This window comes from Mercenaria mercenaria, chromosome 17 (assembly GCF_021730395.1).
Source record: "Mercenaria mercenaria strain notata chromosome 17, MADL_Memer_1, whole genome shotgun sequence".
Taxonomy (NCBI): domain Eukaryota; kingdom Metazoa; phylum Mollusca; class Bivalvia; order Venerida; family Veneridae; genus Mercenaria; species Mercenaria mercenaria.
The window spans coordinates 34,890,718-34,911,089 of NC_069377.1; the positions used below are offsets into that span (position 1 = coordinate 34,890,718).

General features: G+C 34.6%; 2 protein-coding genes across 5 annotated transcripts; both read right to left on the bottom strand.

Annotated features, from left to right (window-relative positions):
• Positions 1 to 198: 198 nt before the first annotated feature.
• Positions 199 to 5,613, bottom strand: LOC128549907 (uncharacterized). 2 transcript variants are annotated; one of them, XM_053527662.1, is made up of 2 exons: positions 5,249 to 5,613; positions 199 to 4,332 (listed from the first exon to the last, which is right to left on the bottom strand). In XM_053527662.1, the coding sequence occupies exon 2, from the start codon at positions 4,325 to 4,327 to the stop codon at positions 2,090 to 2,092; it is 2,238 nt and encodes a 745-aa protein (XP_053383637.1). In that variant the 5' UTR covers positions 4,328 to 4,332; positions 5,249 to 5,613; the 3' UTR covers positions 199 to 2,089. The 2 variants fall into 2 exon arrangements, with proteins under 2 accessions (XP_053383637.1, XP_053383638.1); XM_053527663.1 differs by having other exon boundaries at positions 5,187 to 5,262.
• A 5,702-nt stretch (positions 5,614 to 11,315) lies between these two features.
• On the bottom strand, positions 11,316 to 19,987 carry LOC128549908 (metal cation symporter ZIP14-like). 3 transcript variants are annotated; one of them, XM_053527666.1, is made up of 8 exons: positions 19,763 to 19,987; positions 19,017 to 19,221; positions 18,469 to 18,638; positions 17,563 to 17,691; positions 14,532 to 14,735; positions 12,873 to 13,080; positions 12,170 to 12,357; positions 11,316 to 11,595 (listed from the first exon to the last, which is right to left on the bottom strand). In XM_053527666.1, exons 2-8 carry the CDS (start codon positions 19,141 to 19,143, stop codon positions 11,428 to 11,430), a joined length of 1,194 nt encoding a protein of 397 aa, XP_053383641.1. In that variant the 5' UTR covers positions 19,144 to 19,221; positions 19,763 to 19,987; the 3' UTR covers positions 11,316 to 11,427. The 3 variants fall into 3 exon arrangements, with proteins under 3 accessions (XP_053383641.1, XP_053383639.1, XP_053383640.1); XM_053527664.1 differs by having other exon boundaries at positions 19,493 to 19,986; XM_053527665.1 differs by having other exon boundaries at positions 12,873 to 13,077; positions 19,493 to 19,982.
• Between the last annotated feature and the right edge of the window lie 385 nt (positions 19,988 to 20,372).

Sequence of the window (20,372 nt, forward strand, 5' to 3'; positions counted from 1 at the left end):
ATTCTGACTTGTCATCGCAGTTATTTTAACTTAAGGGCATAGGCATTCTGAACTTGATTCAAAGACATTCAGAATAAAGCTCTCAGTTATTCTGACTTGTCATCGCAGTTATTTTGACTTGAGGGCATAGGCATTCTGAACTTGATTCAAAGACAGTCAACAAAAGTAATATTCTGTATTAGTAAAATTAATTCAAAAGACCTTTAAATATTTATTCATTATACATGATGTTAAAATATATAACTGAATATTAAAGTACTTATGATATTTCTTCACTAAATGTACAAGCAGTTTTATAGAAAGAAAGGTGAAATATATATGTGTACTAAATATAAAAAATATAACACTATTATACACTGCCCATGCATTCCCTTTCCAGTGTTTTAGTCTGCATCATTGACGATTTAAACAACAGAAAGGTTACAAAATGCGCCAAAACGCACCATTTTGCATTTAGATATTACATAAGAATGTGATTTTTTTTCCAGGGGAGCATGCCCCCTAACCCCTAGAACATTATTGCTTACACTTCCATTTTGGCCCAGCGACACTGACAGGGGTGTACTTTGTTTGAGGTACATTAGTTGCCCCGGGGTCTACACTTCATTAGGAAAAAATTTAACGTCCTGATATACAACAAAAGATGCATAATTTTGTATCTATAATGTAAGAATTCTACAGGGGGCATGCTCCCAAACCCTCATAGGACAGCGGCTTATACTTCCATTTTGGCTTAGCTACGCCCCTGAATTATGAATTTCACCAGAAAGCACCATATTTTGCATTTAAATGTAAAAATCTTCTAGGGGGAGCATGACTGCTCACTCACCCTCCCCACCAAACACCCTAGAACAGTGGCTTACACTTCCATTTTAGCCCTGCTACGCACTTGACACTGGTGTACTTTCTATAAGTTATAGTAGTTGCCCTGGACAAACACTTTATGAAAAAACTTTAAAGGCCCAGCTATACACCAAAAACGCACAATTTTGCATCTATAATGTGCAATTTTCCCGAACCCCCTAGGACATTGGCCCACACTTCCATTTTGGCCTAGCTAAACCCAAGAATTGTGAACTTTGCTAATATACACCATTTTGCATCTAATTTGTGCAATTTTTACGCGAGAACAAGCCCCAGAACCCCCAGGACAGTGGCATACACTTCCATTTTAGCCTAGCAACGCCCCTGAATTATGAATTTTACCAAAACGCATCATGTTTTATCTAGAATGTTCTTTTTTTTCAGGGGAAACATCCCCATCCCCCTTAGAACAGTGACTTATACTTCCATTATGGTCCAGCTACGCCTTTGACACTGGTCTACTTTCTAAATTGTACAATAGCTTCCCCGGGTCTACACTTTATTTTGAAAAATGAAAAACATTAAACTCCAGGTATAATCCAAAAAGCACTATTTTGCATCAACAATGTGAAAATTTTCTGTGGAAGCATGCCATACCCTCCTTGGACTGTGGCCAACAATTCCATTTTAGCCTAACTACGCCCCTGAGTTATAAATTTCAAGTTTTAGGTCTTGAGATTCAAAGCTGCATTCATATTAAAGTATTATAAAATATTGCCATTTACAATGTAAATTATATTTTATCACAATATAAAATGATTACATTCTTTATTCTTAATTTCATTATGTAAAACAGTTTCAATAAAGATTTTTAATAAAACACATCTCAAAATAAAACAACTATTGAGTTATCACATTCATTCTTCTTGTGAGACACAAAATTTAACATTGACTAAAGCTTTACAATCATTAAACCTTAAACATGTTCTAAAATTCTCAAACTACATATTAATTAGAACAGATTCATATGGTCAGTGCCATTAATGCCATTATCTAATTCTTAATGGGACATCATGCTGACAAGATAACAAGCCTGAAAGTTCCAAATCAAAATTGATTCTCCAGCTACCCCTTGTCCTAGAACTGCATAGATGATTTCTCATTGCATGAAATTGACAACATTTTGGCACAGTAACCAAAAATCACTACACTGTTCAATTTCTATATGTATTGACGAAATCATGCATTCATTGCGTTCCATCCTGTCTCTATTTTGTCATTAATTTCACTGTGTCTTTTCCCATTCGTTCCATATAAGTACTGCAAGATGCCAGTATGCTGAATTATGCGTCCGCTGCATTATAAGTGATCCAAGGAAAACATCAACAGCCCAGTCTATATCTCCTACAAGCTGAAGGCAAAACCCAGCTATATTCAAAGCGGTGATGCTACGCACGAACGGTACACCTTTCTTCGCTACATATGCTTTGATTTGAGACAGAGTTGTGTCTCTCAAATGCATCATTCCATGTTTGTGTGCCACCAAAAATTTCAACAAAACGGCATAAAAGTTCGCGTCAATAGCGACCCATCTTAAGGGATTGTCTAGATCACAGTCTCGTTCTGCATGTATAGCCCTGCTGATTTCAAACTTTATTGGAGCTGGAGCTAAATCTATCTCGGAGGGCAGAAACACCACTTCAAGTGCACAGTGTTCTCTTATTTCTGAACAAAAATCTGGTAGCTTGTGCAAGATTCGCAGGACATATTCCATTGATATACCCTCTGGATTTGTTGGCTCAAAACCGGAAAGCTGAATGGCATGTTCTCTTGACAAAACGACTTGAACTAGATGCAGACACTGCTCTGTGTCACCTCTAGCAAAATGTAGTGTAGCTAACTTCAGTTTTCCAGACGATGTATCAAGGCAGCTTCCATTTTTTATGAGATATTCTGACCTTTGAAGCATTTCATTTTTCTCTGCAAGGCTCTGAACATTACATGACTTTGAATACCATTGTGCTCCCAAACTGATATTGACCAAATTCGACAATGCATTGACAAAATTGACTTGTTCTTCGTTATTCATTGACACTTCAGACAGCAGTCTTAGATATTCTTCGTGTTTACTAATTGTCATGTCAACATTACGATCTGAGATCAACTGGAACATTGGCTTCATGGCTGAAGTTGCAAAACTGATTAGCATACTAAAGTGTAAATTTAAAGTTTCCTTCATCGAAGTGTCGTTTCTAAGACAAGCTGTACGTAGGTCGTTGAAACATTCAGTATCTGCATCTTCTACTGCGGAAACTGCGATATGGAAGGTTGGTAACTCAAAAACTTTTGTCCAAAACTGCTCTGAAAAGTCAAGCAGAACTGCGTTCAGCTGGTTCTGTATTTCGGACGAAAATTTGCCTTTAAACATATTGTTTCCCCGGATGAAATAATTAGGACAATTTCCAGTTTCCACAAACTCAATTAACTTTTCTAGACATTGTGCAATGCAAGTCGGAAAGTTTTCCCTATTCCAAAATTCAAAAGGCCTCTCCTCTGACATCCAAAATATAACAGTCTTCAAATGGTAAGACGAAATTACGTCTGGAATTTCTGGTTCGATTACGTCTCTCTTGATTACTTTCATAAGCATGAAGCACTTGTACTGGGTATTTGTCCATGTCCATATCAGCTCCCTTTCTAGTAATGTGAAAGACAATCTCCATTCGGTGTTTTTAGCTTCTGGCAAAGGACCTACTGGAACAAGAAAGCATCCTTGTTTTGCAAGCTCAATTGTTTTTTGAAACGGCCATTGAAATAAACGCTCTCTTGTCAACCATTCTTCTGCAGACTTTGGCCAGTACGCCGATTTAAGTCCATAGACAAAGTCAGAAGACCTGTAATCTTTGGTTGAATCCTCGGTCAGCGCTGGACCATGCTTGTACCTCGATGGCGTCACTAACGCTATTCTTGCCTTCCATTTTTGATGGGAAAACAAACAGTTTTCGTTTTCGTCTACTTCAAAAAGATGTGACAGCGAACAACTTACACCTTTTGACAATGGAATGCATGTGTCTTTATCAATAGCAATGACTTTTGCATAACCAGGGCTAACGTCGCGGTCATCAATTAGACCTATTGGTGGGTTTGATATATGTTTTCTAGGTAGAATAGCATTTCTATCCTCAGGCAAACCAGTTCTACAGTATAATATCTCTTTATTTGAAATCCGTGCGTTTCGCTTATAGTCATCCACATCTGTTATTATGGTTATTTCTCTGTCAATAAACATCATATCAGCATCAGAATCTAAACCAAGCAAAGTCCCGCCTTCAATCTGGCTGCCTATAAAGAAGCCATCCAAACATCCCTTTCCTATGTTTGCTATGGTATGCATTGATTCCATGGACTTGAAACTAGATATTCTGTATCGAATGAATTCATTTGAGGCTCCATTTAAATTCAGGCAGTTTGTCAACTTGCAAGACATCCTCCGCAGATCGCTTACACCCGTTAACATATTCATCGCAACTAAAAGGCAGAAGAATCAAATATTAGTTTTTTGCTTCACTCAGATGAAAATATTACTGAAATACATGTATTCTAATGACATGTATGGATTTATTCGAGTGATGTATATTATTGCTAGAAGTTCTTGGAAAAGAATTATGAAAGATTGTACAATATGACGTCGTTTTGTTTCGTTCTAATGTTCCAGGGACGGAGTAACTCGGATATAAGTACATGACCAGATTACTATTTGCTTCATTTTTTATGACTTCACCTCGACGTATGAATTGCCCTTTGCAAGTGAAATATACCTCGCACCAGTCTTTCAGTCTGTTGAAAATGAGAATTGCAGTTCAAATTGCTCTGTAAACTTGTAAACTGTTATCAATATAATTATTACAGCAATCGTCCTGGACACCATTTAAAGACAAAATATATCTATTTTGGATGAGGGAATCCTTTCCACTGAACATTGACGTGTCAGTTCTTTCTGGTAATATTGGAAGCGAAATTATGAAATTCAAGCTGTTTCTTTTAAAATCGAAAGTACGTAACCGCGTCTATTTGTTTATAAAAGTGAAACTTTTCCAGTGGTTTACATAAAATTGATAGTAAATAATTTCAGCTGTACGCATAAAAACCTGTTGATTTTGTAACTGAAAGGAGGTTAAAATGCAGCTGATTTTTATGAATTAGAATTTGGTAAAATCGAAAGTAGCTAAATATGTGTACTATTTAACAGATAAACTAAGACATACTATTCCGACTGATTTTACGATTTTTATAATATTTCACAACTAATCAAATTTGTTCAACAATTTTAAGACTGAAAGTGTTTTTAAAATGTATTAAATAGTGTTTTTCGAAACCCTTACCTAAAACATTGAGCAATTTGTTATTAAGCCTTTATCTGATTTTGTGAAATTGAAATGCATACCTGTGTAGTCCGATTGATACACCGTTATACTGGCATACACGTTTTGTAATTAATGGTTAATACAATCCACATGTTAACTTTTTACGCATATGTGTTAGTCGGCAAACTATTACTTAGTCTAACAACTCCCGGTTTATTCCTATCCGTCTGAATCGTTTAATTAAGTATATATAAAACCTTTGTCTATTTATAGAACAATAATCAATTATAACACTTTAAACACTGTCAGATAAGAAATTATTCATTCGTTTGTTATAACTTTAAAGGTAAATTTGAACGTAATTTTGTTTCCATTCATTATCATTCTAATTAGATAGATATTAATCGAATTACTTAATTGCAATTCGGTATACTATAATATTATTGATCGCGGCCGATCATATTGAATAGGACAAGTATTTGCACGATGGGGAAAATATTTCATGATGGACCTGTCAATTCTTTACTTATGGGTGAAACAGGTCTCATAAGCGTAAATACGACTAGCTTCTACTGATTATAAAACATACCGTACGATTTGTTGTGAATAAACTGTTGTTGTACTTCTAGTAGTTCAACCGCCACCCTTGTTTAAGAGCAACATATAAAAAACACGTTTTTTTTCATCCTCAAGTAATAAGTAAGTAGACTCGCCCAGTTTAATCAATCTAGACGCATAATCTACATAGAGCGCTTACTTCACCCGATTTACATTCGGAACATTTTCACGCGTTTCGGGCTTTATCGTATGTTTAACATGGGATTTTTGAACCGTCCAAAGATGTTGGAAATGCTTGTCTCATTGTTTATTTTTCTTTAATGAAAATGTTACTGCTTTCATTGTCTACCACTTTTTTTCCACCCTTGCCTGAAAAAACAGTAATGAGTTTGTACACTGTTCAGACAATTGTGCTCTGTTGAAATTTAACCAAACACAAGTTTACCTGCATAAACAGAAAGCATGATATGTCACCATGCGCGGATCCAGATGGGGGGTCGGGACCGGGGGTCCGGACCCCTTCTGGAAAATCTTTAAAAAAGGAAAGAAGACAAGAAGGAAAGAAAATGTTTTTCGAAAAAGGCAACATTAGGACTGCATGTAAAGTATATGCGGCTGCTGCTACATACGATCCCGACATAATTCATATTATTTATCTAAAAGAAACTAAGAATTTTACCTTCAAGAAAGCTTGATTTTATCATTTTCGCAAATTTAACAGGTTAGTCCATAAAACTGTCCCAGAATGCAAAAAATGAAGTGCCAAATTGCAAAATTTCCAGGGCGGGTGGGGATTGGGGCAGGGGATCGGACCCCCTCTGAGAAAATTGGCTGTGTTCGTGCATGGTCACTATACCTGTCCAGTACTGGACATTATGGTAAACGCTTCATTCCTGCACAATTGACAATTTCGCAACTTCTGTCCGGTTTGTACAAATTTCTGGCCGCGATAAACCATTTGACTTGTATTCTAAATGAATGAATTGTCTGGCAGATGGCACAGCTAATAGGTTTGACTATTGACCGACAGGCCATGCAAGACTTATTATATTATATGTCATTTTAAACAAATTTCGAAGTATTTCCGTCTCAAGTTTTGACTTAAATATCAGAGCAAACAAGTGTAGACGAAAAGCAATTTATTACATGACACTTACATACACGCCGGTCATTAGTTTGTGCTAATACTTGTCTAGTATATTCAACACGTTTTCTTGGCTAATTAGTCAAAAATTGATTAGTTTCTGGCGCCATGTAATACAACTATTATTGAACCTGACCTTGTGCAGTAGTTTTGACTAATGGCCGGCAAGCCATTCATTCAGTGTAAGCTAAGGACGACTTATACAAGGAGTTATATAATAACATATCTTCTTAATCGTTAAATTATCTCTTGCTCACGTTTCTGTTTCAGTTGTTAAATATAATTATACCCATATATGTATTTATAGTTAGTCAATTGAGAAATAAAGAGTTTAGGATGGTTCTTCCATACATTGAGTGATAGGATAACTAGAAATGTATGTTTTATTTTTTTTTTATTTATTTATCCAGCCCCTTCCTTGTTTATAGGTATTTCTTATCTAAACCAAAAGACAGTATAAGATTGTGTATTAAAAAAAGTAGCTTCTTGAGTCATTTTAGGCTAAAAGAGGTAATAATTATTTTCTAACCTTGTATTTCTGGTGAATTTCAGCTAAAAATTCAGTTGTTAATGCAATTCGTTTTTGTTTTAACGCCGTTTTTCAACAGTATATCAGTTATGTAACGGCGGACAGTTAATCTAACCACTGTTCATGGATTCTGTACCAAACTTGTTCTCCACAAGTAACTGTCAACTTCCCCATGTGCATCAGAGGTGGAGGACGAATGATGTTAGACACAATGTGTTTTATGAAATCGTCACAGAGAATATACGCCTCGCCCGGGTGCGAACTGGCGACCCCGCGATCCATAGGATCTAAGCTCTCCCTGTTGACCTAAGCGGGCGGGCTTATGCCAAAATTTTTACCAAAGATAATACAATACTTGGAAAGGTATGTTTTATCAAAATTGCACTTTATTTCTGTTGAGCAAACTGGGTAGGAAAGTCAAGTTTTGAAATGGAATGTAACTTGTATAAAGCGCTAAATGAGGAAAAATCATTATTAATGAAAAGATAAAGCGTTCAAAATGAGGTAACCCCGTTCATTTTCTTATAATTTTCAAAATCATAGCATACTATAACAATTCTATCTGGCTGATGCAGTATATACTGAAAAATTAGTATCAGTCACATTTGTATAGTTTCTACTAAAAACTAAAATGCAAGTGATTATATAGTGACTTATATTGACGAATGGTTCTATGGCTGTCTTTTGGGTGTTCCGTACTTCCGGGAAATCAACCTACCCTTACATTCTATCGATTGTAAGTTAATGACAATATTTCTTTAACATGGAAGGAAAAGATTTGTCAGATTTCCATAAAAATTTGTTTGAAACAGATTTCTTTGATAGACAGATATATGTAGTTTTCGTTCAGATATATACTTTTTTCATGTTTTGTGGCATTTCTGCATTTCCAGATATGCCACTTAGGTTCCAATACAATAGTATTCAAGCGTTTATATATAATCAGAGAAAAATATAGCCAAATATTAGGCTGTTATCTCATTGTTTTCTCCTTACAAATGATATAAAGGTCGATGGACAGGACGTCCCCATTAAATGTAACTTGTGTTCTGTAAATATAGTATTGTGGCGAAACTTCAATTAAAATTGCTTTGCTTTTCGAAAAGCACTGGATTTGTAATTAGTAGTGCATATTTTTACCATTGAAAACTTGCGTCAAAATGTTTTTTCGCATTTACATTATACAACAAGATTATTTTGCTTAAAGTTTTTATCATTCTGTTTCAAGTCATTATTATAGTTTATGTATATTTATTCATTCTTGGCAATGTGAAGCTATGAAAGACTAACTGGAAGATTGGAGGGAGTTAATTTCTAAAATATTAACTCTTGAATTCATAACTTTCGATTGAGGTTTACGTTCTGTTCTGAAATGAAATTCCTTTTCTCGCAGTTTTTGAAATAGCTTCATACTTTTGATGAAGCTTTTCTCTTTAAAGTCCCATATGTCCCAAATGTTTACACTTTTGGTGAATGTCTCATGACTCAAAAAAGTGGTCTTTCTTTAATCTTAATTATTCATTGAAACAAAATTAACGTTTCACACAAATCTTTTACTTGACAACGATCTGATTAACCTCTTTTTGTGCAGAACTGCGCATCGGTGAATTAATGAACACCTGTCAAAGAACAGTATTTGGTCACGTGACAAAATATTTCTCTATATTCCTGTTTGCACACGTTTCGCAAATAAAAATCCTCCAACGGGTGATTCCCTAACATACACAATGGCAACAAATGGCATGAAATATGTACACAGATTTATTAAAAACAAATCATAAAAAAGTATATACTATAAAAACAAGGATGAATATCCAACAAGGAAAACCACGTTCAAAAACGCAGCCTACCCAAACGTTAGTCAAGCATGCGGACGCACACACGACCAACACACACACAGAGCAAACACGCAAGGCAAAACGAACAAAGACAGGAACACTGGGGCACCGCCTTGGAATGGTCTGTGGCAAAACCACCACTGGGGAGCTTAAACCAGTTTTACCTCACTCTTACCCCCATCATGTTCCGAAGTCACAGGACAGTGTAAATAAAAGTTATCCCTGCTAGGTTAAACCCTAACAAACGCAAAGGCAACAGAAGGCATGTTCTTAAGGGCCCGACGAAACTGGCAAGAAAACAGAAATCAAAATAGCTCAGTCCCAGTGGGATTTAAGAACTATCTATCATAGAGTCCTCCACCAGTTCCGTCAGACACAATCAAAGAGGAAAGCGTAGCGTCCAACTGTAAAAGGGCTGAACACCAGATATGCGATGTGTCTCAAAACAGCTGGATCATAACCTCTTTTAATAAAACGTTTAATAACTTTACAAACTGCAGTTGGAAAATTGCCAACACCCAAAATCTTACGATCTTACATTTATAAACCATATCCCCATAAAAACGGAATTTGATATACCTTCTCGCAGAAGTGTCTTTAATTTGGTATTGTATTTTAAAACCAAATGCGAATTACGATAGTAAAATTTCGCAAAGTATTTGCGTAATTTATAATAACGGTAGCCCTGTTGAAGAAGCTTATTTGTAATATATTGATTACGTTCATTAAAATCCACAACAGGACTACGCGCTCTTGCAAAACCGAATTAACTGAGAAATATATATATCTCATAAGATGTTGCCGGCGGTACATCTCCATCCAAATTGGGGAAATTTACACATAAATAGAAATAAAGCAGTAGTATCCGAGTTGTTAGTTTTATTTAACTGGAGCTCCCGGGGATAAATAGTTTCCACAAATTGAGCAAAAAACGGATTATCCATATTAAGAATATCATCTAGATAGCGTGATGTGTTATTAAATGCTGCAATAATGTCTGCCTGTGTATCTGGAGAAAGGCCCAACATAAAATCTCTTTCATAACAATGTAGAACCAAATCTGCGACAAGGGGTGCACAATATGTTCCCATGGGAATACCAATTACAATGTACTTGTCTTAAAACTACATACTTAAACCTGACGTAAATATTGTTCAATACAAAGGGCTTTGCAAACTTCGTCACAGGTCCACATAGTATAATTTTTACAATGCAACTAGTAAAAAATGATTTATCGAAATTGCAAAAGAGGGAAGTAGCTTTTCCCTGGCAAAAGTCTTTTGAATTAAGGGAGTTAAATTTTCATTTATTAAATTATGTGGTAAAGTGGTATACAAAGTAGAACAATCGTATGTACCGACTGAAGACACATGGCAATTATTAATTCTAAGTTTATGCAGGATCTCGCCAGATTTTTTAGCGACCAAAATAAGTTTATAACAGAGTCTTCGTATACTTTGTCACAATATCTTTTCACGTGGGCTTTTACAGCAGTACGGCATGATGTTAATATATTGAAAATATTGTAGTGGTACAACAGCTTAAATTTGCGATAAAATGAGTTTGATATGGTTGTTTCTGTACTTTTGTAATCCAGTACATGGTTGAACGTTTGATTTGCTGGTCATCTTTCTAATTAGACACTTCAGTGATGTGATCAGTGATCAAATGTTGTTCAACAGAATAACTCAATATATAATCTTTAGTACAATTTAGTTCGTTTTGTAAAACATTAATAAACTGTAAGCGTCAAATGATGATAATATTGTTAGCCGCCTTTTCTGCTGCAACTAAAACATACTTAATTTCCTTTTTTCAGATGTATTAAAGTAAACTTAGGTTTAGCTCGAAATAGGTCAAATAAGCAATATTCTTAATGATATAAAGTGTAGCCCTAGTAACTTTACTATATGTAGTATTACTTTTTGAAAATAAAATATCGTTAAAGGAGCAAGTTTTCGCAGTGTCCCTAGTAATCGGCTTCTGCATTCATCGGTTCAATATTTTTCGGCAAGTGCCCTTTTCGGTTATTTCGAAAAGGGATGTTTGATCAGGTGCATCAAAACAAGAGAAGCAGCTTCATTAGTAAATATACTTTTATTTAAAAAAATAGAAACATTCACAATAAATAATGTAAAATATCACTTCTAAATGGTTCAGTGATAGTCCAGTGTTTAAACAGTTCTCACACTATTCTTCTCCAGTAATTGCTAACTGTAGGTGTCCGCCATAGATTGCTAAAATGAGCATGATACCAAATCCACTAAGAATTCCTAGGTTTTGCAATAGGAATATATACCCTGTGCCAACAAGCTTCTTGTTTACTTCTTTTTCACCAGCCGCATACATCTCTGGCATCTGAAACATGAGTAAAAGGCAATTTATGAATCGTTCTTTCTACATGAAAGTAAATTCATATAATGACGGTTAAAGAGATCGGAGTCTGAAGAGACAAGATGGATTGCAAAACTTATACACCTGATAAGAAAGTAGATAAAGAAGATGCCTTGTATCATCAACAAACAAGGGAGTTGCTTATGGAGAAATTGAAGAAGTATTTTATGTTAAATTAAATGTTCCACCCAAAGCACCGAAAATCGCCCCAGAAGCACAATATGCGACCAAATTCTAGTACAATAGTTGACCGACTGATAATTAATATTTCGTATTGACAATGATGTCAATACACCAAGTTTAGACTAAACTTAAAGGAAAAAGTTTAGAAATACTTTAGAGGAGCATAAGAAATGGTGATTATTAATGTTATTTTGTATCAAAATTTGAACAGTATGATGCAAATAGATTTCTTTCTGAGATACCAAGCCTCAATGAAATGTAAAAGTAGTTCAAAGCTTACTGGTCAATGATAGTATCAATATAGTAACATAAATAATTATAATCTTATAGTATTATAAGAAACTTTCCATCTCACCATATCAACAAGTGCTATGTACAGAAACATTCCAGCGGCAAAGGCATATATCCAAGTATTGGCCGCCATATTTTCACCAAGAAAGACTCCAACTATCAACCCAATATATATGGTACAGGCAGACAGGAAATTGCATATTGCTGCCCGTTTCGTCGACATACCGGCGTTCAGGAGAACAGCAAAATCACCTAAAGCAATAAGCAGATTATTCGTGTTTTTAAAACAAGTCGCCATATGGTCTATGATGATAACAGACACAGTTTTATTGAATGTGTATACGAAATGTTATTAAATAAACAATACCCTTTACATCCATTACCACTGAACTAAGAGCAGCTCTGTTATATAGTTAAATATAATTAACTCATTGGTATCAAAACGCTAGACTTATACTGAGCACCTTAAGTAAAAATGGTATGAAGTGAAGTCATATATAAGTAATTTACAGATTGGCACCGAACTGTGAGAATCTAATACAGTTACATGTAAATGTCACATTAGCTTGATTTTAACGAACAAGACACAATGCCAATATTGAGCCCAAGTACAGGACGCCTTTAGTAAAAATGGTAAGAAAGAAACGCTCTCTGATCTTTTGCCATATGTCTGTAATTTACACCAAATAGAATTTATGTCTCTCACTATTCAATACATAAATTATCCTCTTCTTAGATACGCTGTATAATTCAAACATGTTACTTGCCTAATTCATGCGGCAATTCTTCACAAAATACAGCTACTGACACTGACACTCCACCAAGAACACTGTCGGTAAATGTTGCCCCTATTGATACACCATCAACAAAATTATGTAAGGCATCGCCAAAGATTATCATCCATGCTACAGGTGCAACACGTTTGACGTCATTTCCGCCTTCAATATCGGTGTTTGATGATACTGAGTTTACCTGCTTAATTAGTAAACAGACACAATTCTTTCATACTCTTGTTGGTCATGCCTATGCATTACAATAAATCACAGCTTTACAGATACGTGTTAAGGCAGGCAAATGTAACTTATTTATACACATATGGTAGTTTGAGAAGTGTTTTGATGGAAGGTTCAACTTAAGTTATTACTTGCTTACAGAAACTGTTACTTGCAAAATCGTATTTTCTAACATAAAGCACCATATCAGACAAAAGTACCATAATCTCTTAAGAGTATAAACATTTGATAAAATTGTCTTTACAATATATAAGCGCAAATATTCTGATAAACAAGATAGATTTTAGTGCTTATAAATACATACGTTTACATAGTAACATACATTTTTGATTACAATGAAATAAATGCAACATAAGCGGTTACTGAACAAACACACAAAACAACTGGTATAAGTAAGTTAAGGATAAAAATTAAAATGTAAATAAGAGCACTATCTTAGAACGGTCGGTAACTAAACATCCTTTAAACATATTTTGAACTAATTAGGATGACACGAAGTTGTTAGAAATAAAGAATAAATGAAAACTGTGTTGCACGGGGCTGACTCTTCGCTAGTGTAGCTGAGAATATTCAAAATCACAATCGGACTGATAGTAATTCTTATCATATTGTGTTACAAGTAGCAGGCAATCAACTCACGCATGATGTGAGATGTTTCAATCTTTGATCATTACACATCGTAGGATAATATTACAACGATGTAGTTTGCTCAGATGGGATAACATTCTATCAAAGGGGATACAGTTCTAACAAAGGGGATAACATTTTAAGAAATAGTATAACTTTCTAACAAATGTTCATGTATACATAGCATTCTAAAAATAATGGGTAACATAATACTAAATTGGATAGCGTTCCAATGAAAAGAATAGCATTCTAAAAATTGGGATAACATTCTAAAAGTAGGTTAACATTCTACCTGTTCAGTATACACAAATGGTATATTGAGAGATTTCTTAGTTTATAGCTTTAGGACACTGATGATTGTATCCGCAAAACAAAGAAGATGTTACTACTGCATGCTCCCCATCCGCTTAGCTCAGTAGGGAGAGCGCATATCTACGGATCTCGGTGTCGTGAGTTCGAGTCCTAGGCGAGGTGTATCTTCTCCGTGGCGATTTGATAAAAGACATTGTGTCTGAAATCTTTCGTCCTCCACCTCTGATCCATGTGGGGAAGTTGGCAGTTAATTGCGGAGAACAGGTTTGTACTGTTACAGAATCCAGGAACACTGGTTAGGTTAACTGCCCGCCGTTTCACAGCTGAAATACTGTTGAAAAACAAACGGCGTTAAACCCCAAACAAACAAAACTGCATGCTCCGGTATAGCTAGTATGTGGTCACAATGTTGTACTCTAATGCATCATAAGGTATCGATATAATAAATATGTCATTGTATTATAGAGCATGTACCTGTGTATTAGAATCGTTGACTGTTTCATGACCGGATACAGTGTCTAAACCTGAGTCTTTTGATACATTTTCTGTACTGATCGGAATTTGTGATATTGTATTAAGATCAGTAAATCTAGGATCACGAAGTCTGGCTTCTGGTTTCAGTTTGGCGAAACGTCCTCCTTGGATTTCATCATGCAGCTCTTTATGACGTTTATGACTCTGGAATTAAAACAGAAGAATTTAATTATATAAATAAGTAGATATCAAATGAGACTTTCTGCCTAAAATGTGTTCACTAGTATATAAAAATGTCTATTAGTAAGTACAATATTTCTGTGACAGAAAGATTTTACAATAATGAACTAATACACTTCCTACATGTACGACAAACCACAGCATAAATTCTGTTTCTGTTGTGAATGCATCTCTAATGGTCAGTTAGAATTTATATTTGGCAAAGTTGTAAACATGTGATGTTAAACTTCTAATACATGTTTTAGTGAAATAGGAGTAAAGTACATATTTTATTGTTAGATTGAAATCAGCATAATGTTTATGTTAAGTGAATTATTTCCACCAATGTTGCATCTATATTTAATTAATATGTCTGCATGATCCGTATTTAATTAATTAAATGAACATTACTCTAATCTATTCTGTTCTATTCTAATATGTTCTATTCTATAATTCCAATCTATTCTTTTCTATATTTTTTTATTCTATCCGATTCTATACTACTAGTATTCTATTCTATTCTACTAGTATTCTATTCTATTCTATTCTATTCTATATCCTAACCTATTCTATTCTATTCTGTACTATTCTATTCTATTATATTCTATTCATTCTGATGAAAAAAGAAAGGCCACGATTACTAAACTAAGCACGCATATTTATTTTTTTTTTGTGTAGTATGTCACAACTACACAATTATAAGTCACGTTGCAACTTTCCTGCTTTTGATGGCGGAGAAAGAAAATAGTTGTCTATGCAAACATTATTTGAGGCTTGGACGGGTATCGCGAAAGTACCAACGATCTTCTGGCAATCATGCGCGTAATGAAATGACTTCCGCTCTTATTTCGATTTATGATAAAATCGTTTGTGCCGTATGATACATTTATATTTAATTCGTAATTGTCATTGCATGAACGGGAAATTTAAATCAGTAAAATGTTAAAATTAAACCGTAAACCACATTATAAACCATAACGGTTATATCATTACAATCTTTTCATTCAAAATCAAGAAAAACACACTGAATAACTTGGTGAAGTTTTTACTAGAGGGATATGGGTGGTTAATTGTATGATACGTTCAGGTTTGTAGTAAGTGGGATAACTGCATTTCTGAATATCGCGGGACTGTGACAAATCAGATTATGAAATGTTAACGTTTGTTTACATGGAAAAGTTGATATTTTTTATGCTTGGTTTAGGTGCATTTCCGTGCATTATTTCAGCACTAGCGGGCACCTGGTAGAACCACCGAATATCCTTTATCCAGCTAGATGGCTACCTCACATGATGAATTCAACTCCCCGAGTGAGTTGAATCTACATCGGTGTGGGGCAATTGATTCGCAGTCAGCAACCTTAGCCACTCGGCCACTAAAGCATTTTCTTTGATATTTATCTAATCTAGAAGATGGCACAGGTTTTAAAAGTAAAAGATCATCTACCTATAAATAAAATGCTTCTCACATTAAAATTTAAGTGCATAAAAATTATTTAAATTATGCATGTGCCAGCTGAAGGATATAATTCTTTGTTTCTTTACTTAAAAGGAAGTCTCGAACTGCAACGCCTTCCCTGTTTGGATATATTAAAGCGTTGTTTCTAAACACAAATTGTTGCTGCATTGTAACTTTCGATAAAATGGAACACACGCCTGATTTAGTTGACCGAAATAGTTCCACCTTTAAGACAACTGAAAATACGTAGTTACGTGCAGTGTATTTAGATGTTATTGTCGAATATACCTGTTAAACTTATATTTTAAGTTATAAATAAACAACATAAACTATACAAATCCAATTAAACATGGGTTATCGGGGACTCTGTGCTTTATATGGCACGATACATAACAACCGAGTACATTCACAAAATGTTTAAGAAATAAAAGTAAATTGATATCGGTACGGTTGTTTTGACTGGTATACGTGCACGTTAACAAGGTTGTCTTAAAACGTGGATAAACACATATAAAGCTGCACATAAGAATGCATTACAAAACTGGGATTGCTAGATATACATGTGTATATTTAATTAACAACTATAATTTTCAAATTGCTATTTAGAACAAACTGCAAGTTTATAGTGATACTAACGGTAACAGTCAACGTTTAACAGCCATTTTGAACTAATCATAATTCATTTCTTTTTAATTTAATTCATGTAGGAGTCGGCTGGTGGATGCAAAAAAAATAACTTCCATTCCAAGGTCTAAACATTTTACAGTTAAATGAAAGTCCTTATTTCCGAAATTGTGTACAGCTGTTAATTGCTTTGAATTCACGTCAAATGGGTTGCGGGTTACCACCGACTTTCATGAGCAGAAAGTTACGGTCATTTAGAGATATATTCTATTTTTAAACCGATATTTCTGAGAGCATCAAACAAAGCAACATGGTAACCAACTAAGTTTCCTGCTACACCTATCCAGATAAATATCTTTCATTGGTTCCGTGTTTCCATGCTTATTTATATAATACAGTAAACAATTATTTCTCCTTAGTTCCCTAAGACAAATTTTACAATAAGATATACAAACCCATCTCTTTGGCTCCCAGTTTTCATGCGTTGTTACACCATACGGTACTTTGTTCCCTGTTTTGTTTGCCTTAATTGATACAACAGAATATACAAACCCCGCTCCTTGGTTCCCTATTTTCATGATTTTACACAATACGATAAACCAAATTCTTAGTTATGTGTCCTGCTTGTTTTGGCCTAAATTTTCACAACAAGATATACAAACTTCTCTCCCTGGTTCCCTGTTTCTATGACCATGATGACTAGATATACAATACGACAAACAAAACGAACCTCTCTCCAGTGTGTGATCATCTTAAGAATTCTCTCGACGAGGAAGAATATATATATTGCACCTATGACCACCAGAGATTTCCAAAGGGGGTTGTTCGCGCCAAGATCTTCCTCGTGCAAATCTAAAGCCTGTTATAAACAAACATTAGCATAAAAATGTGCCAGTAAATACCACACGATGAGAGAATGTCTATTCGACTTAGATTAAAATAGGTTTTAAGTACATAAAATAAGATCATTTGGGTGTAACCAACGGATCCAAAATTCAACATAAGAACACTCCTTACGTTCCCTAGCACCGACGTAAGCGGAATTCCTTTGTAGAAAAATTGAATGGCCTCAAATGACGAGCAAATACTTCAACACTGAGTCCAATTACGGGATACATTTTACAGTCGCATTGCGGCACCATAAGATTCATTTTCTTATAATAAATATTATTACATGACTGTATTCTATTGTTTCTCCGACTGGCTGAAAACGGTTCGAAAAGTAATGAGTACATATCATATCAATTTATCTTGGGTTATAAATAGTACGAAAATAAAAATAGATCGAAGTAGGTGCTTGGAAAACCAATATCAACCTGATCTGGTCTAAATTTATTCATTATTTCTATATTAAAGTTACAATTGTAATAACAAGACTGACTTTACATTTGTTCATGTAATAAAACAATTATTGACTTTTTCATAGGTTGATATCAAGATTTATCAACCCTCAAAAAAAGTCGATAATTGTATAACATCAATAAAGGATAAGACTCAGACTAGTAAACTCAATTTGAATCCTTTCTATTCATTCGCTCTAACATTTAAAAGCAGATCTTAAGTAAGAACATTAACATGCGGTGTTAGGTAGTAATTCGCAGTATAAAAGTTTTAGGTAAAGTGTAGCAAACTTTACCTCTGGCATTAAGAATAAGATACTGCTTCCAGCGAGAGTTCCGACAGCCAGCCCAACCATATATATCAGAAGTCTTTGGTAGTTAGCGCCATGGGCAAATGGTAGAGCTAACAGTCCACCTAGTGCCGCCAAAACTATGATGGTTGTACACAGTATACCAAATCCCCAGGCTGAAAATAGTTACCCGCACTTCATTTAATCATAATATAATTATGTTAAGTTCCCTATTCACCCAATGTGTTTTTTAATCATTTAAAGGTCCACATTTACTACAATAGCAGTGAGGCTTAAAATTTGTGGCAGGACTTAATATTCACCATTAAAAGACAAACGTTATTAGAATATAAGTGATACAGTACGGTGAATGTTTGATTACTACGGCAGGAATAAATTTTCACCATTAAAGGACAAAAGGTATTAGAATGTCAGTGATACAGATCGGTAACAGTTTTATTACTATGGTGGAATAGTTTACGTCATTTAGATAACCATATCTATTAGAATATCAATGATAAACAAAATGAAGGAATCAGGATATAAGGACATACTTTCTGCTTTTGTGACTGGTACATACTCATGAAGTTCATCGTGATGATCGACCTGCGAGTGCTTCAGTGCTGTTGGCGGTTGTTCGTCATAGCAGGTTTTGCTTTTTAATGTATGTAGCAATATCATAGTAAGGGTTGATACGTTCAAGGTCGTCGTGCCTTCCGATAAGCCTGACAGCTGATAAACATCGGCTGGGGACAAACACTGTAATTATGTAGAAAAATACTCATTTCAAGTGCAGAAAACAACAAAAACACACTTTAAATTAGATCTACTGTAATAACTTGTTTACGCACAATACACAATGGCAAACTGTAGAGTTAAACGTTTTTATGGAAGACTAGTACGAACAAAGATACGTATTTTGACAGTTGAAATGAACTGTCTTTGTTCTTTAGAACGCATTATGTTTCCATTAATTTAATTTAAATGAATATAACAAACAAAGGAGTACTATATTATATTGTAAGAATACCTTTTCAAGCAGACAACTTTCTTTAATGGTATCCATTCCGTTACCCTTTTTATTAAAACACGATTCCAGTGTACTTTGCGTTGGCCATTGAAAGGAGTGTTGTGTATACACCTTTGTGACATTATCAACTGTTATTTGTGCCCCATTTCCAAAGGTGTTGAGAAATTGTTTGGCAAATGTTCGGCGAATATCACTCCCTAAATCACCGGCCACAATAAGACTTACACTTCCATATATTAGAAACACGTAATACATTCGGTAAAACATTACCTTTAACAGTTATTTAATGTAAAAGTATAATAACTGTAATATCCGTACAATAAAATAATCTCGCAGCAAAATATTATCTTAAAATTGCAGATCTAATGATAAACATATATATGTACCCCTGTTGCTTATATAGGGAAAACGAAAGACCTTGAAATTATTTCTTATCAAATTGATGACATGCACACATTTTGAAACACATCGACGCTTCTTGTAAACAACGTGTTTTTAAGCAACGCAAAAGACAAAAACCGTAATGAAACTGTAATTTAAAAGTTCAACTGTATTGATTGGTTGCAAACCCACGAATGAAATCTTAACGTAATTGTCACTGAAGTTTACATTTGAAGCTTAACATATCAAGGTGGGTAGTTTATATCGGAATTATTGACACCCAGATGAATCATAAAGTCCATGTTCAGAGATAGGTAAAATACCTTACGTGCGAGGTTTTGTAAATAAAAGTATTTTGTAAATAAAAGTATTTTGTTTCAATGTTTTCATTTTTGCATTTGTGAAGTATAACGGGAACAGTATTCTAATATTTATTCTCATTTTATGATACTAATATAATAGAAAAACTCTTTATTTGAAACGATTCTGGAGAAAATTG

Bases quoted from the DNA above. Each gene is read 5' to 3' on its own strand.
- LOC128549907 (XM_053527662.1), bottom strand. From the start codon at position 4,327: ATGAATATGTTAACGGGTGTAAGCGATCTGCGGAGGATGTCTTGCAAG.
- LOC128549908 (XM_053527664.1), bottom strand. From the start codon at position 19,759: ATGTTTTACCGAATGTATTACGTGTTTCTAATATATGGAAGTGTAAGT. The intron at 14,736-17,562 runs GTTCGTTTTGTT...TTTTAATTCCAG, and splicing joins TGATCACACACTGGAGAGAG to AGTCATAAACGTCATAAAGA. The intron at 11,596-12,169 runs GTGAGATGGAAA...CTCATGTTTCAG, and splicing joins ACATAGCACTTGTTGATATG to ATGCCAGAGATGTATGCGGC.